Genomic DNA, 16,408 nt, shown 5'->3' with positions numbered 1-16,408 from the left:
TCTCCTTTCCATAATCTGTTGGCAACTGTCCCTAGAGAAGGGTTTCTCAACCTCACTACTATTGACAACTTGGACCAGATAATCGTGTTGTATGTTCTGTGCATTGTAGGATGTCTAGCAGCATCCTTGACATGTACCCACTAGATGCCGGTAGCATTCCCATAGTTGACAACCAAAAACATCTCCAGACATTACTATGTCCCTTGGGAAAATTGTGCCCAGTTGAGAACCACTGCTGTAGATTACGGTAGGTCAGCATGTTTGGGAGTTGTCTCTTGTAGCTCATCCTGGTCAGGCCTGGGCCCATCCTCTCCAGCAGAGCAGGGGACTGTGCTTTTGGAACACTTTCTAGCCTTCTGTAAATGGCCACATGAGATCATCTTTAGGGTATACTTTTGGGCCTGTGGACTTTCAGAAGTTAGCTGTTTGAAGGGATAAAAGGCACTGAGGAGTGCATTTATCGGCTATTAACATTACCCAGTTAATATGAAAAGTGGTGAGTCAGGATGTATTGTCACTTATTTGTAGGTACCTGGAAATTATACTATTAGGACCTGCTTGTAATCAAATACTAAGCTCTTTGAGGGCAGAAATTTGTCTTCGGTCACTGATATATGCCAGGTGTTTAGAGTAGGTGATCAATAGTTCCTGAAAGTTGAATGAAAACATTAATGACTGGCTTTTTTGAATGGATCCAAAAATAGCTGTCTTCCTTGTAAACATACCTAAAATGAACATGAGGCTAGAAAAGCTCCAAAGAATGGAAACTATTAATCAAGAGGATACAAGCTTATTCCATGAGTAAAAAAATTTATACTTTTCAGATTGGAAAGAGGAAACCTGAGAATAAGATTCCAATTGTATTGCAAGTATTGATTGACAGGATTATCACAAACCTGTCTGAACACCAAAGTAGTAGCAGTCTTCAACTTTACTAATAGTTGGCTTCTAAAATGTTGACTGTAAGGTAGCACTTAGAACATACTTTGCTATGGCAGAGGGTTATAAATGGCAGTTGAATTCCTGTGTCCACGTCTGAATGCCTGTCACTAATCCCCTGCCGTTTATGACAGAACTCAGAGCATCAGCCAGGAGGCCAGGGACATCCCCAACTCTAGGACGGCCTCCCCGGGGCGAGGGGCTTTTTGCGAGCGTTGAGAGGGGATTAGCGTGGAAGACAGGACGAGGCAGATGCTCTCGGGTCCCAGTTCCCTTAAACTACATGGCATGTATGTAACTATAGTAAAGCCATTGCCATACTGGGGTGACGAAGTACCACTGGAGTTCAGCTTTATATGTGGTCATTTGTGAATAGCTGGCTACATATACTTAGGGATTCAACTTCTGTTAAACTAAATACCATTTTTTTTTTTTTTTTGGCTGCACCACGTGGCTTGCAGGATCTTAGTTCCCCGACCAGGGACTGAACCCGGGCCATGGCAGTGAAAGCCCGGAATCCTAAACCCCAGGCCACCAAGGAACTCCCATTGTTAATCTAAACATGTAAGTTGTTACTTATAAATTTAGTACAAGCTGTAAATGTAAATTTAGAAAAAAGGAGTAACCAAGGGGCTTTATGTTGTATACAGAGAGTCTGGGGTTCACCGTCCCTACCAGACTCTATAGAAGGTGACTGTGCTCACAACCTATTCTTTCCTGCCACCCTCAAAGGTACAGAGAGGTGAGCCACAGTGGAGTGGTAACAGCCCCGAAACTAGAAATTAGCCTGTCTGGGTTCAAAGACTGAGTCTACCTTTGCTAGCTAGCTGTTTCCTTATCTGTAAAATAAAGAATTCAAAGAGTTCCTGTGAGAATTAAGTGAAATAATACACCTAACCTCCTAACACAATGCCTGGTAGATGGCATGTACTCCATAAATGTCAGTTATTACTCTTGTTACGAGTTTGAGTCAGTCTGACATTTTTGTATTTTGGAAAGATAGAGAATAACTGCCTACCTTTTGGCATCAGTGTCTACCAAACACTAAATATCTTTGGACCCTGACATGGATTTTTATATTATTCAAGAAATTACTACTGCAACACAATGTGGTAATAAAACAGTGAACTTTACTGAGAAGTTTCAAACATCATGACCCGAGGAAGTATTTTTCAGTTCAGTTTATCAAAATACTTCAACTTTCCGGCTGGATCTGGGATTATCTGTTAAAGAAAAAAAGCAAATTATTCATTTTAAAAGCCAAAGTATATCAACAGTAGTCTGACATTAGTTGCTTATCTCTTGACTAAAGATAAAGATTATTTTGTGTACCAAATTATATCATATATATTTAGGAAAAACTGGATTTGTCGTGCTAATCTCAGCTCTCCCAGAAGGCAGATAATTTGCTAGTAAATTAACATCTGTACTCAAGCACCTCAAATTTACTTACAGCTCTTCTCTTTGCCACCAGGCTTTCATGGCATCTTCAGGTATGGTGTAAAATCAAACATGTTGAGAGAGCATGGCTACAGATGTTAATGTATTTTTAAAATTATCTGCTGATGAAGTGATGGTATGCTACAACCTGAAAAGGGGGCAGTGGGTTCAAATGGATTGCTTGGAGGTCCAGAACTGTAACCTTTTAATCTCAAACCGCAAAGTAGAAGAAGTACTCTAAAAACAACGTGGGTACCTATTTAGTGAATGGACAAATACTCTGAATGAAAGAAAAAGTGTTTCCTCCTAGAGCGTTACAGCCTTAGAAACCTCCTAGGTTTCTAACTTCTCACATTAACTGTTACTTGCTAGTTACAGGTAAAGTACATTTATCCCTATATAAAAAAATAACCTTGTACTTTATTGTAATCAGCTTATGATAGGTCTATATGCATTTTCTTCAGCATAAAATAAATGTTACCTCATTTCAGGCATCACTCCAGGAGTATTTTGTCTTTGCCAATGTATAATCTCTCTGCATTCCAATTCAATTCAGGAGTACTTATGGCATAACAACTGGGTGCCAACAGTATGCTGCACGGTGGGGGATCCAGTGGTAACCACCGAAGTCCCCGCCTTGGAGGCTCGTACAAGCACGTGGGGAAGATGTACGTGTACATAACTGCTTTTGGTGCAACACACAAAACTAGGACACAGGCTCTGTGACTCAACAGAGGCTGAGATGGCATCAGGGAAGGCCTCAGAGTGGAAGTAGCATTTAAGTTGGTCTTGAAAGAAGAATTTGGGGAATTTAGGGAAGGGGAGAGAGGTACTCCAGGCTACAGAAAGAAAGACCTGAGCAAAGGCACAAAAGCGTGACAGAGTAGGGCTTAGTTTGGGGAAGGATGAGTCACGTGATTTGGTGGGAGCATAGCATGTGTGCATGTGTGTGTGCGTGTGTGAATCATGGGATGATGACCAGGGAGAGGCAGTGGAACGAGAGAACGCAGAAGCTTGAAGGCTGTGCCCGAGCATGAGGACTTTGTACTGCAGAGCCACTAAGAGGTTCCGGTCTGCAGAATGACATGTGTTGGAGAGGAGAGAAACTGAGGTCGGGGAGACAAATCAGGAGGCCTGTGCAATGGAGATGAAAAATTCATCTGTCTTCAAAGAAACGCCACCACCAAACCTTTTCTGATCCTACACCCCCCCTCCAGCTGTTTTCTTTCCTTCTTTTCCTTCTTGCCCTATCCTCAAACCACCTGCTGCCCTCCCTGTGGTCACGAGGGACTCCACATTGCTCAGTCAACTCATGGGACTCCAACCCTCCGTGCACTGGGACACTGGCGTCCTCTCCCATTCCCACAGCTCAGCGTTCTGCCCGCGCCAACCCTTTCTGCTCCCCCGCCACGCTGAGCCGCTACCGGCCTCAGGGCCTCTGCCCCTGATGCTCTTTCTGCACGGCTCCATGCACGACTGGCTCCCTTTCTTCACTCACGTTTCAGCTCAAATATCATCTGAAAAGTCTTTCCTGACCACTTTATCCCCATCCCAGGCACTGTCTCACCAACTGCCATCAACCTGTTTCTAAAAGCATTGGCCACAGCTGAAATTAGAACGTAACTCTGAGGGCTGGGACATTGGCTGTGGTGTTCAGTAGTAAGTATCATCTGGCTATCATCCAAGTTCGAATAGTTGCCATATAGCAGGTGCTCAAGGAATGTCTGTTGAATGAATGCCCATAAAAACAGAGTAGAATGGTGGTTGCCAGGGGCTGGGGCTGGGGGAGATGGGGAGACGCTGGTCAAAGGGTATAAGCCTTCAGTTTTAGGATGAATAAGTTCTGGGGAGCTGATGCACAGCACGGTTGACTATAGTTAATACTGTTGGTATACCTGAAATTTGCTAGAAGAGTAGATCTTAAGCCTTCTCACCCCACACAAAAAAGGCTAACTGTGAGATGATGGATTTGTTCATTAATCTGATTGTTTTCAACTATAATCTCTTCAAATATTTTCTCAGACCCTTTCTTTTGCTCTTCTTCTGGGACCCCTATAATTCAAATGTTGGTGTGTTTAATGTTCTCCCAGAGGTCTCTGAGACTGTCCTCAATTCTTTTCATTCTTTCTTCTTTCTTCTGCTCTGCAGTAGTTATTTCCACGCTTTTATCTTCCAGGTCACTTATCTGTTCTCCTGCCTCAGTTATTGTGCTATTGATTCCTTCTAGAGAATTTTTAATTTCATTTATTGTGTTGTTCATCACTGTTTGTTTGCTCTTTAGTTCTTCTAGGTCCCTGTTAAACGTTTCTTGTATTTTCTCCATTCTATTTCCAAGATTTTGGATCATCTTTACTATCATTACTCTGAATTCTTTCTCAGGTAGACTGCCTATTTCCTCTTCATTTGTTTGGTCTGGTGGGTTTTTACCTTGCTCCTTCATCTGCTGTGTGTTTCTCTGTCTTCTCATTTTGCTTAACTTAATGTGTTTGGGGTCTCCTTTTCACAGGCTGCAGGTTCGTAGTTCCCATTGTTTTTGGTGTCTGCCCCCAGTAAGCCAGATTTTCTTAAAAGCTTTTAATATACACTGAAGGTTTTGCTTGTGACTGTCTTCTTTGCCCTGAATTGATTCTACCACGTCTCCACTGTCGCCCTCCCCTTTTTTAATGGTATCTTTCTCTGTATACTTGGCTTTAAAATTCACAGCGTCAGGTCCCATATTCTGCTTTCCCAGTTGCAGCTACTCTCCGTTACAGTCCAAAGAATGTCTGTAGTCTTATGAGTTCTGCCTAGCAATGTTTACTTCATTTACAAAATCAAGGGAGTTCTTTTACAAGGAAAGATTATCCTAGGGTTGGCTTTTTTTTTTTTTTTTTGCCCCAGCCATCCTCTTAACAGAAAAATCAATTTGACTTACTGTTTCACTACCAGGTTTCCATCCTGCAGGGCAGACTGAAAGAAACAAAAATTGGCAAAAGACAGTTTAAAAACAGAGTTCAGTTCTCTTTAGCAGCTCTTGTGTTTTCTTTTTCCAAATGAAACTGAAAATAGAGCCTATATTAATGAGAACATTGCTACAGGACAGTTGACTTCTGTTAGCTTACTGGCTTGCAGCCAGAAATTTTAGTCATGGAGCTTATCAGCAGGCAGCTAATCTATTTTCACTTTTGTCAATTATGTTTAGTTACATTTACAATAGAAGAAACCAAATTGAGTGTTCCTGTAATACAGTTGGAAAGTTTGGGAATCTGGTAAACTGAAAGGTCTTGGTACAGCAAAAATTCCTTGAATGTACATTCCCTTAAGCTTATCTGCTATGTCCTGCAGTATTCTGTACTGATGCCATGGTTCACTGTTTGTCGGAAAAGACTTTAACATTATTTGGAAGGTAGGATTTCCCCTTGATTTAGAGTGCGCCCTGACTCAGGCACTGAGTTACACGTTTGAAAGGAATATATAACATGTGTTCTATTTTAAGAAGATCTGACCTTTTCCATTTGGCTACTACAAAAACTTGAAGTGAAAGGATGAAATGACAGGTTACCAGTGTGATACTGAATAACCTTAAGGATTTCTGAATTACTTTGAGGAAAATAAGCTAAATCAAATAATGTAAACATGCAAATAAAACCTACGTTACTAGATACTGCCAGATTGGCTGGTGCATTTTAAGTTTATAGAAACATAATTTGAAAAATTACAGTAGCAGAAACTTCTCTGAGCTTAGCCAAAAGGACTATGAAAATAATATTTTGTCCATCGTATTCAGTAAGTAGAAAATATTAGTGATGTTTTGTTAAAAGCACTTTAAATTATAATTTGATCTGCTCAAAAGACCTAATAATCTGAAAACAATCAGAAGATTTGGAACCATGAAAATTACTTGTAAGATAAGAAACCAAACTAATTATGCTAGTATCTCTCAAACTAAAAAATCAAGAGGCTATGATGGTTAGAAGGGAAGGGCACCTTCTCCATGTTTGTCGGTGTACTGGAATGCTTGAACCAAACGCAGTGTCTCATCCACAGATCTACCCACAGGAAGGTCATTCAGAGTAATCTGTCTTAGGATTCCTTTGTCATCAATAATGAAGAGACCTCTGTAAAACATAAGAATGGTAAAGGTGAGGACATTTGTTCTCAGTCAAGAAAAATATGAGTTAACATGAATCCCTGTACCGCTCACACAGAAGGATGTTATACAGAACCAAAAACTCACTACTTACCTACCTGACTGGTATGCACATGCACACACCCCCATACCCACACTTATCTACTGTATATTTTGGAATTATCACTGTTAAACGGTAGCTTTAATGATTTGTTTTTGTCTATGAAATGTACTGTAGTATTATCAGTTGAATCTTGACGTGTACTAGGTTTGGGATTGTACTGTAAATGAAATGATTAAACTACCTAGCAAAGCTTTCCTTTGGGTGAAGGAGTGATCCATGTTTCTTATCACTGGCTGTTTAGAATGTCTTTGTATTTCCTTTTTCAGTGGTGGAAAAAGACAAAGTCACCAATATGAAGTTGCCTTTCCTTCTGAATCTTTCTATATGTGATTCACTACTAAGGCCTGGGGAATAATGAGATAGTTCGACCTAAAAGACCTGCTATTGAGATCGGGGTGGCACTTTAAGAGTTAAAGTATACTAGAGATAAAAATTGTCAAAGGATTTTACTATCTATTTATTTCAGTCAATATGGATTTCAACCCAATACTTACTTTGGATTAGAAAAGGATCTCGGGTACTAGGGCTAACTGCTTGTGTACAAGTATTAAAATAATGATGAGATATATATATTTAGTAGAAATACATGGCATTACATATCTATTACATGAAATCTTATTCCATAATCATGTTAAACATTACTGAAGTGTTCCTCCTCATTCTACAACAGCTTTTTTGAATGAGCAACTCAACGTCTGAACTAACTAGGGCTCAATCTCCTTAGACCAGATCAACTTGGCCAAACTCAGGCAAAATTGTTAATTACTACTCATATGAGTATCCTTTCATGTACTACTTTTACAGTTGAAAATTCTCATCAAAGGTGATCAAGTCTGTTCTGAAGTAAGTGACCCTGATGGGAAATTTTGACCTTGCCTCTGTAAGGCACATCATACCAACACACACCACACAAAAACAAATCTGCCTTTTCTTTGGTAGCAAACTGTAGCTTCTGTTTTCTGTTCTGATTGTGTGAACTGCTTCTTTGGTAGACTATGAGACTAAGGCATTTGCCATACTTGGTGTAATATGTATATATGTCTCTTCCACAGAACAGAGACAGGTCATTCTTACAAAAAGTATGAAATTAAAATGGCAACAGACATCTCAATAACAGCCCCAGAAGCTAAAGGTATCAGGGCAATGCTTTCAAATGTCCACAGGAAAATGCCTCTCAATCTAGAATTCTACACCCAGCCACATTATTAATCAAGCATGAGAGCAGAATAAAAACATTTTCGGACACAGAAGGCCCTCAAGCATTTTACCTTCCAATGACCTTGTATTCGGAAGCTATGAGGATGTGCTTCACCATAACAAAGAATTACATAAAGAAGGCAGGCAGGCATGGGAGCCAGAAAATTGGGTATCTAATAGAGAGGAGGTGAAGGAACGTCCCAGGATGCTGGTGCAGAAAGTGCTAGGACAACAGCTATGTAGCAGGCCTAGCGAGCCATCAGTCTGACTGGAAGCAGGAGGATGGAGGAAAAAAACTGACAGAGGAAAAATGCAGTACTTAGAGGGGTTACAATCCAGGTGTGGAATTGAGGAATAATTAGTGATGGATATATAGAAAACTAAGGGAATGAAAGAAATGAAGTAGTTTATTAGCTACAAGAAAATAAACAAATTTGCCACAGGGGAAGGTAATCTTCAGCACACTACACTTGAAAGCTTAGCAGTGAATAATATTTATATAAACACTGAATATTGACTTAATCCAAAACTGTGACACATTATACTGGGAAAATTAATTTGGGGATGATGTAAGAAAGATGAAGTCCTATTTACCATGAAAAATAATACCAAAATTGATATATCCAGATGTATTATATAAGATACTATTTAGAAATATGGAGTCAAATAATGCAAGCAGTAGCTAAAGGGCTGAAAGTAGCTTCCTCCATGAAGCAGGGCTAAGAGTAAGGAGAGCACTGTTTAAGAAAATGTGACTTTTAAAAACTATGTGCATATATTACTTTGATGAAAATAAAAAATTAAAAAAACAAACTTGGTTCAAATCACATAAAATAGCTAATATTAGATAATTTTACTTGGCTAATGTTCAAATAATTCTAAATTTTAAAAGTGCCTCAATCTTTTTAGTGGCATATTTACTCTTCGGGAGTTAACTTAGTAATAAACTCTATTATGTTAAAAAAAAAAAAAAAAAAGAGAAAGGAACTTGGTAGTGACACATGATACAATATGGATGAACCTTTTTTGAAAACATTATGCTAAGTGAAAGAGGCTAGTCATAAAAGAGCAGATACTGTAGGATTCCATTTCTATGCAATGTCCAGAATAGGCAGCTCGAAAGACATCAAGTAGATTAGTGGTTGTGTAGGGCTAGGGGAGGGGGACTGGGTGAAACGGGGAGCGACTGCTAATGGGGATGGGATTTCTTTTTGGAGCAATGAAAATGTTCTGAAATTGATTGTGGTGATGGTTGCATCACCTGTGAATATGCTAAAAACCACTGAATTGTATGCTTTAAATGGGTGAGTTGTATGGTATGTGAATTGTATCTCAATAAAGCTGTTGTATGAAACCCACAGCATTATAAAATACTGACACCTTCACATAAAACATTAAAAAAACTTAGCACTGCAAAGCAAATCAACAGTATATAAGAAAATTAAAACTGTTTCAAGTTGAAGTTGCCCTTTCTTCCAAAGAATTCTATCAGTATTTATTAACTCAAGTAACTCAATGAGGGTTGTTGGGTAAAATATTTCCTTAATTTTTCCTACTCCAAGGACACAGGTTTGTTAAATAAATACTATGATACTTGTATTTAGAAAAACCATTACTAGAGTCAGTTTGGAAAAGAGGAGAAAGAAATGGACAAACCATTTGGGGACCCGGGTTCATGTCTGGGCTCTGCGATTAACTGTAGTAACTTTGGCTAAGTCCATGGGACTCTGAATCTGTTTTTTATGTAAAATGACAGGGTTGGTCAAAGACCTGTAAATAATCTTCTGGCTCTAACAGTCTGTGACACTCACATAGCTTAAGTTGGGCACTTACCAATTATTTTTAACGGTATCTACAACATTTTTTCAAACAGAGCAAATAATTCTTGATCAAACCTTGTATCTTCTAACTCCATTTCAAGGAGGATTACAAATATATTCATATTTGTCATAATGTAAAACCACTGAAAGGTACCTAAGAGTGTGGCCTGAGTCTTCCAGATATACGCCATAGTCCTTTGAGATCTGATGGTTCAAATCTGAAAGAAGTGGAATGCTTATCGGCCCAAGTCCTCCTTGTCTTCGAGGGGTGTTAATCCTGTAACAGAAAATTTACCTTTCAGGGTTAAGTAAATGGCATATATTAAAACAGCACTCTTTCTTTGTATATGCACACAAACACACAACACACACATTCTCTAACAAAGACAGGCTAATATACATTCTATTTTTCTTGCCTCTCCCTCCCCTTAACAATATATTCATACCCTTTAAACACTAAATATGGAGATATACGTCACATTTTTAATGTACAGACATAATATATGTTACCAATCTCTACTGACAGTCATTTAAACTGATTGCGTTTTATTTTTTTGCTTTTATAAACACTGCTGGAAAATCCTGATAATTCTCAACTTTGTATACTTGTCTGATTAATTCCTAGAAGTGGAATTATGGATCAAAGGATATGCACTGTCATGAGCATAAGCTTAGAATTGTGATTGCAAGACAAAGCCTTGTGAGATAAGCACGATACAACTGGATGGCATTTTAATATTCTGAGAGACAAGAAACGCCAAGTCCACTTGAAACAGCAAGGACGCTAGCTGTAATCTGACTCATCAGTCTTCAGATTTAAGTACTCTGCAACTTGAAACTGGAGGATGTGGGTTGGGGCCCTCATGGTAGGACACTGACGTAGCCGTTAGGAAACAGGGAACTGTGGCTCCAGATGTTTGCAGCCGCAGTTCTGACATCCAAGTAGAAATCTCTGGTTGATATGAAACCTATCCAGCTGAGAATGTATCCCCCAAAATTCCTTGGGAAAGCAATCCCAAATTATTTGGGATGACATAACTTTCTCCTTAGTGGATTTGTGTTTCAATCCTGCAAAGATTTAGAATTACTATAGAAATGATGAAGCAAATTCAAACCATAGTTTTAATATTTTTATATTAAGAAATAATCAGTATATATTTGTATACTAAATTATAATGTTTAAGAGATTTGGCATGTTAAAATAACAGATTCACTTTATGATTCCAATTCGAAATGTGTAATCTGAAATTTTAGTTTATAACTAGTAAAGAAACATTTTAAAAGGACTTAAGACACACCTATTTATTTATTAGATTTGCAAGAATTAAGTCCTTGGGAAAGTTTGTCTGAAAACTGAGATGCTTAAATATATTAAATATATAACTGCATCTTAAAATACTTAAGAGAATCAATTACTTAAGGAAATGTAAATTAAATTTAAATTGTAGCTCCTGAACCAATTAAACTTTTACTTACATATACACATACATATATGTGTGTATGTATAATTTACAATTATAATTTATATACATTTACAGTTATATATACAAATATATCCATGTATATATATTTATATACATAATTGTAAATGGAGAAAAACCTGTTTTGACTTTGTTACTTTAATGAATTGAATGTTAAATTTTAAAAGCAAAATAATTCTGCACAATCTTTATTGTGCAAAAATTTTGTGAACAAAATTATGGATGCTATTAAAAACTCACATTAGGGACTTCCCTGGTGGCGCAGTGGCTAAGAATCCGCCTGCCAATGCAGGCGACATGGGTTCGAGCCCTGGTCCGGGAAGATCCCACATGCCACAGAGCAACTAAGCCCGTGCTCCACAACTACTGAGCCTGAGCTCTAGAGCCCATGAGCCACAGCTACTGAGCCTGCGTGCTGAAGCCCGCGAGCCTATAGCCCATGCTCCGCAACAAGAGATGCCACCGCAGTGAGAAGCCTGCGTACCACAACAAAGAGTAGCCCCCGCTCGCTGCAACCAGAGAAAGCCCGTGCTCAGCAACGAAGACCCAACACAGCCAAAAATAAATAAATAAATAAATTTATAAAACAAAACTCACATCAACATGAACATTTCAATGTTTGAAACACGTTGCCTAACTGCTCTCCAGAAATGCTGAATCAACTGTGTTTGTGTAAGTACCATTTCTTCACACCTTTATCAACATTGGATGAAATTCTTAAATATTTGAACTCTTGGCCAGACAGAGGAAAAGAATGGCATCTCTTGTCATTTTATTGTAAATTCTCTGCAATTAATTAGGCAGAGCATCTTTTCATGTTTAATGAATTTTTAAAAATTATTTAAAGCATTAATTTAAAAAATCATTGCTTCTTAAAAAGTAATGATAAAAGCTATTTTGAGTTTGACTTAATACTAGACAACTGGGTAACAGAGAGACATAGTATTTTAGATTTTATTTCTCCAGATTAAGGTTACCCAATTTATGATAATAAAGTAATCATACAATTCAGTGGTTTCTGCTATGGATATTACATCTTTTGAATTTAACTTTTTTTTCCCCAAATTTGCAATGTCCTATAAAATCCTTAAGCATTTTTACTGTACCTTCATTGAACTAGCAGCTCTCAGATAAATTTCTTCCTGAACTGTCTGATAAATAACTATATTCCTGTCATACAAGTACCATGCACTAACTGATTGTGCCACTGGAGCGCCTCTATATTCCTGTCATGTTAAGAGTTGTCTGCCCATAATTTAAGAGTATGTCCATTTTTTTCCCTACAAATACTAAGTTTAAGATACTGACCAGGCCAAATGGGTAAACTGTGAATCAACAGAGCATGCTACCACTTCAGTATTTATCGATCTGAATTCCTCAATTCTATCACCAAAGGCGATGATTTCAGTTGGACACACAAAAGTGCTGCAAGTTAAAAAAAAAAATTCTTCTCAGAATACACATATACTTAGTTTCAAATGATTTTGTTTTTGTAAACACCTTTAGTATATAAAAACACACATGAAGAACAATTTTGTATATGAAGCTTCTCAAGATGGGAGTAGTCTAAAAAAATGGTTATTTGATCAAATCTTATTTAATTTAAAAAGTACAGAGTTCCCAATTACATCTTGATAAACTTTACTTTTATAACTTAATGGATCAGTGGTCAACCAACGTTCTCGTCTCCCTTATGGCAGCATCCCCCATTTTATTAGCTTTTATTCAATAATACTTTATATAGTGCTTTATAGCTTTCAAAGGATCAATACAAATTTTACATTGTTTCACTATTATTTTTTAACCTTCCTATGCCAACCCTATGAGCTAGATGCATCTATCTCTATTTTGGAGATGAGGAAATACTCTCCCACCCCTCTCCCTTTCTTGATAAGGTCCTCTTCTACTTACTACCTCGTCTCCCAGTCCTGTTGTCAGAAGGGCACATTTAGAGAATATTACCTTAGGGTAGTATTTTTCAAGCAGTGTTAGGGACTCCTTAAGCCAATTTATTGAGTTCCAACCAACATTTTAAAAAAGTGAAATAGAAAGTATGATCACACATATATCACACACAGTAAGGGTAAGTTATAAAGCATATATATTTATATATAAGTGCATATATATGTGTGTATTCAGGAGTGATATTAAAAATATTTAACCACCTTAACTCAAGGTTGGCTTTAGCTCTCTCTGGAGGTTTCTGAAAGGGACTAGGTGGGAGGGGCAACTTGGGGAGGGCGTTGGTATGGAAGTTGTTCAGTATTTTAAGGAGCATGAACTATACCGGTGCATACAGACTAAATATTACCTTGTATGTATAAGTGTATTGGGCGGCAATGAAAAATATATTTCCTACCATGTGTCATCGTCAAGAAAGTTTGAAAAACAGACTTACAGGACAACAAGTTCCTACCACAGCCCAATACAGGCTTTTCAAATGTTTCAGTTGTTCGAGTGGAGGACTGCCATATGCAAGCAGACAATTCTAATCCAGGTTATGTCCCTGGAAACCTGGCCTATGAATGTATTTTTAATATTTTCCAAAAGGTAGGAATGATCGGCCCCTGCCCTCCTTCCTATTATTCCAAGAAATGCTACCTAGAGACACACTGGCCCAACTTAAAGTTTAGGCAGAAAACTGAAATTCTTCAGAATCTCGGCAGAATTCTGACTTTCTTCCTTGCAGACTGTGGCAAATGTCCCAGGATTCTTCCTTCTCTAACCAGGCCCAGTCCGGCAGGCATTACACAGAAACAACAGAAAGAAGCTCTCTCAGCTCCTTGCCCCAGAAGACCACTGCTAACATCATGCTCTAATTAGATATATCTTATTCATTATGGAGTTTTAAATAACACTGGAGAAACGGCATATTTGTCTATGTTCCACTAATTTCAAAATTCAGGTTTAGCATCAAATATATTTAATATATGTGTTGCTTTTCAGTTTTACAGCATGAATTTAGAAGGCCTATCATTTTATATATATTAAAATTTCTACTTCTGGTTTCTATTTGAAGTTAAGTTATATAATACATTTTAGCTAGTCAAGCCATAGTACAAGTTGATTAGAAAGAAGCAAGTTCTTACTAATTTAAAATATTACATATTATGCAGATTCATGATTTGTTTTAGCCTCAATGTACAAATTTTGATGAGAATTCGATTTGGATTTAGAGTAGGGGTCAGCAAACTTCAGTTCAGAGTCCAAATCTGGCCTATCTTATTTTTTGTAAATAAACTCTCAACGCAGCACAACACTCATTCATTATTGTCTATGACTGTTTTGTGCTTCAAAGGCAAAGTTGAGTAGTTGCAATGAAGATCACTTCGAGACTAAAATATTTACTATATGGCCCTGTACAGAAAAACTTTGCTGACCTCTGGCCTAGAGACAACCTAAAGATATGAGCTTAAGTATATCCTCCCTGCAAGTTTAAAATATATTTACTTAGTTCTAGATTACTCCTAATGTAAAAACGACCTTAATATACAGTGGCAAAGACAGAAGAATCTTCTATTTACTTTTGTAACCAAAAAATATATTCAAACAAAAAAGATAAAAGTTGGGATAACTCTCTTTGGTATCTTTTCACTTTCATGGAATTTGAAAAACACTCAAAGTTAAATCCTCAATGTGACTAAAGTTCCAAGAGTATTTACTTTGAGTCAACTTTCTATCTACAAAAGTGCTCACTGCCAGAGTTAAAGTAAGAGAACTACCCCCATAACCATAATTTATATTAATAGGTATTATTCCTTAAGCATATCCAGTATTTTCAGGAAAATGTTCAAATCACAGAAAAGCAACAGATGTAGCAAAGAATAAAAATAGTAAAACCACAGTTAAATGGCATCACCAGAGAAAAAGGCATATAAACATTCAAGTTAACAGAGAAACAGATTTGTGGCATAAGTCTTGCAATTAAATGCTTTCTAAAATATTCTCAGTCCATTTTCTTGCCTTAGTAAGTATAGCTTAATGAATATAAATGTGGCTTTCCTCTAATGATTACATTTTGATAACACAATCATGTAGATATAAGTACTGGGATCAATGGTTTATGATTCTGAAATATATTCAAGATGTTACCTTCTTGAAAAAACTCAGCTCAGTTTTCCCTTTAAGAACAAGTGCTAAATAAAATAATTTCTAACTATTTGATGTTGTTGAATAATGACTGATAATGACTGAGGTTTTACTAGGTGCTATGTACATGTATTACTTACAAATCAAGTGGGTAGAAGAAAAAAACCAGGTATTTCCCACGATAATCAGTTAACTTCAGCTCCTTAAATTCTCCATTTATCACAGCTGTTCCTTCCCAATAAGGTGCTGGCTTGGAAACTAAGAAAGAAAAATATATGATGTTCTTTAACTGAAGTGTTAGGTGTTTACTCCTACCCCATATGTACAGTGCTACTCAAAGAGTAGCCTGCAGACGCCTGGTGGGGCGTGATCTGTTGGCTAGCAGTCCCTGCCCAGATAAGGAGTTGCATCACAAGGTGAATAGACTATGTCACTAAGCACACTGTTAACCCCCCCCCCCCCAAAAAAAAATATGTAAAAGATGATTCCTTATCTTGAGCCAGAAATATCTTGATATGATTTGGTAAAGGCTAGGAGGGAGAATTAGATAGCAGAAGGATACAGAACTATATATGCTTTATATACATTACTTAAAATGCTACTCAAGTGTGAGTTTATAATTGTAACAATGTGTTACAGGGACTTTCCTGGTGGTCCAGTGGTTAAGACTCCCTAGTCGGGGAACTAAGATCCCACACGCCCTGTGGTGTGGTGTGGCGTGGCCAAATAAATAAAATGAAATAAAATAAATCTTCTATAATAAATTAACTATAATTAAAAAAAATAATGTGTTACAATGATAGTCCTTAATGATTTTAGCATATTGGGAAAACCAATAAAACTGAAAAATTCTGTTCTGAAAACCTTGATTTTGGAAAATTTGGGTTCTTTTTTCTTTTTTAAACACTGATAGAATACTTTATTGTTATTATTTGGCTTAGCAAATTGGGAAAGATTTGTTAAATGATAACACAATGTTGGCAAGGTGGTGGAAAGGCAGGCCCTCATATCCTGGATATAGCTTGCTTGCTTGCTTTTTTTTTTTTTTCTTGGGAAATTTTGGGTTCTTTTTTTCTTTTTCTTTTTTAAACAGTGATAGAATACTTTATTGTTATTATCTGGCTTAGCAAATTGGGAAAGATTTGTTAAATGATAACACAATGTTGGCAAGGTGGTGGAAAGGCAGGCCCTCATATCCTGGATATGCTTT

At 37.4% G+C, this 16,408-nt stretch overlaps 1 protein-coding gene across 1 annotated transcript in view; it reads right to left on the bottom strand.

Moving 5' to 3' along the window:
- Positions 1-2,047: 2,047 nt before the first annotated feature.
- Positions 2,048-16,408, bottom strand: part of LOC112407929 (peroxiredoxin-4-like) — a 32,790-nt gene continuing 18,429 nt past the window's right edge. The window contains exons 4-9 of the mRNA XM_024757404.1: positions 15,339-15,456; positions 12,418-12,534; positions 9,783-9,905; positions 6,346-6,476; positions 5,294-5,328; positions 2,048-2,162 (exon numbers count right to left, since the gene is read on the bottom strand). Of these exons, the coding sequence (XP_024613172.1) occupies positions 2,112-2,162; positions 5,294-5,328; positions 6,346-6,476; positions 9,783-9,905; positions 12,418-12,534; positions 15,339-15,456 (575 nt within the window). The 3' untranslated portion in view covers positions 2,048-2,111. The remainder of the gene's footprint in view (positions 2,163-5,293; positions 5,329-6,345; positions 6,477-9,782; positions 9,906-12,417; positions 12,535-15,338; positions 15,457-16,408) is intronic.

The sequence above is a fragment of the Neophocaena asiaeorientalis genome, unplaced genomic scaffold (genome assembly GCF_003031525.2).
Source record: "Neophocaena asiaeorientalis asiaeorientalis breed wild unplaced genomic scaffold, Neophocaena_asiaeorientalis_V1.1 scaffold1105, whole genome shotgun sequence".
In the NCBI taxonomy this organism is placed as follows: domain Eukaryota; kingdom Metazoa; phylum Chordata; class Mammalia; order Artiodactyla; family Phocoenidae; genus Neophocaena; species Neophocaena asiaeorientalis.
The sequence above is the reverse complement of the archived record's forward strand: the minus strand, read 5'-3'. Positions and strand labels throughout refer to the sequence as shown.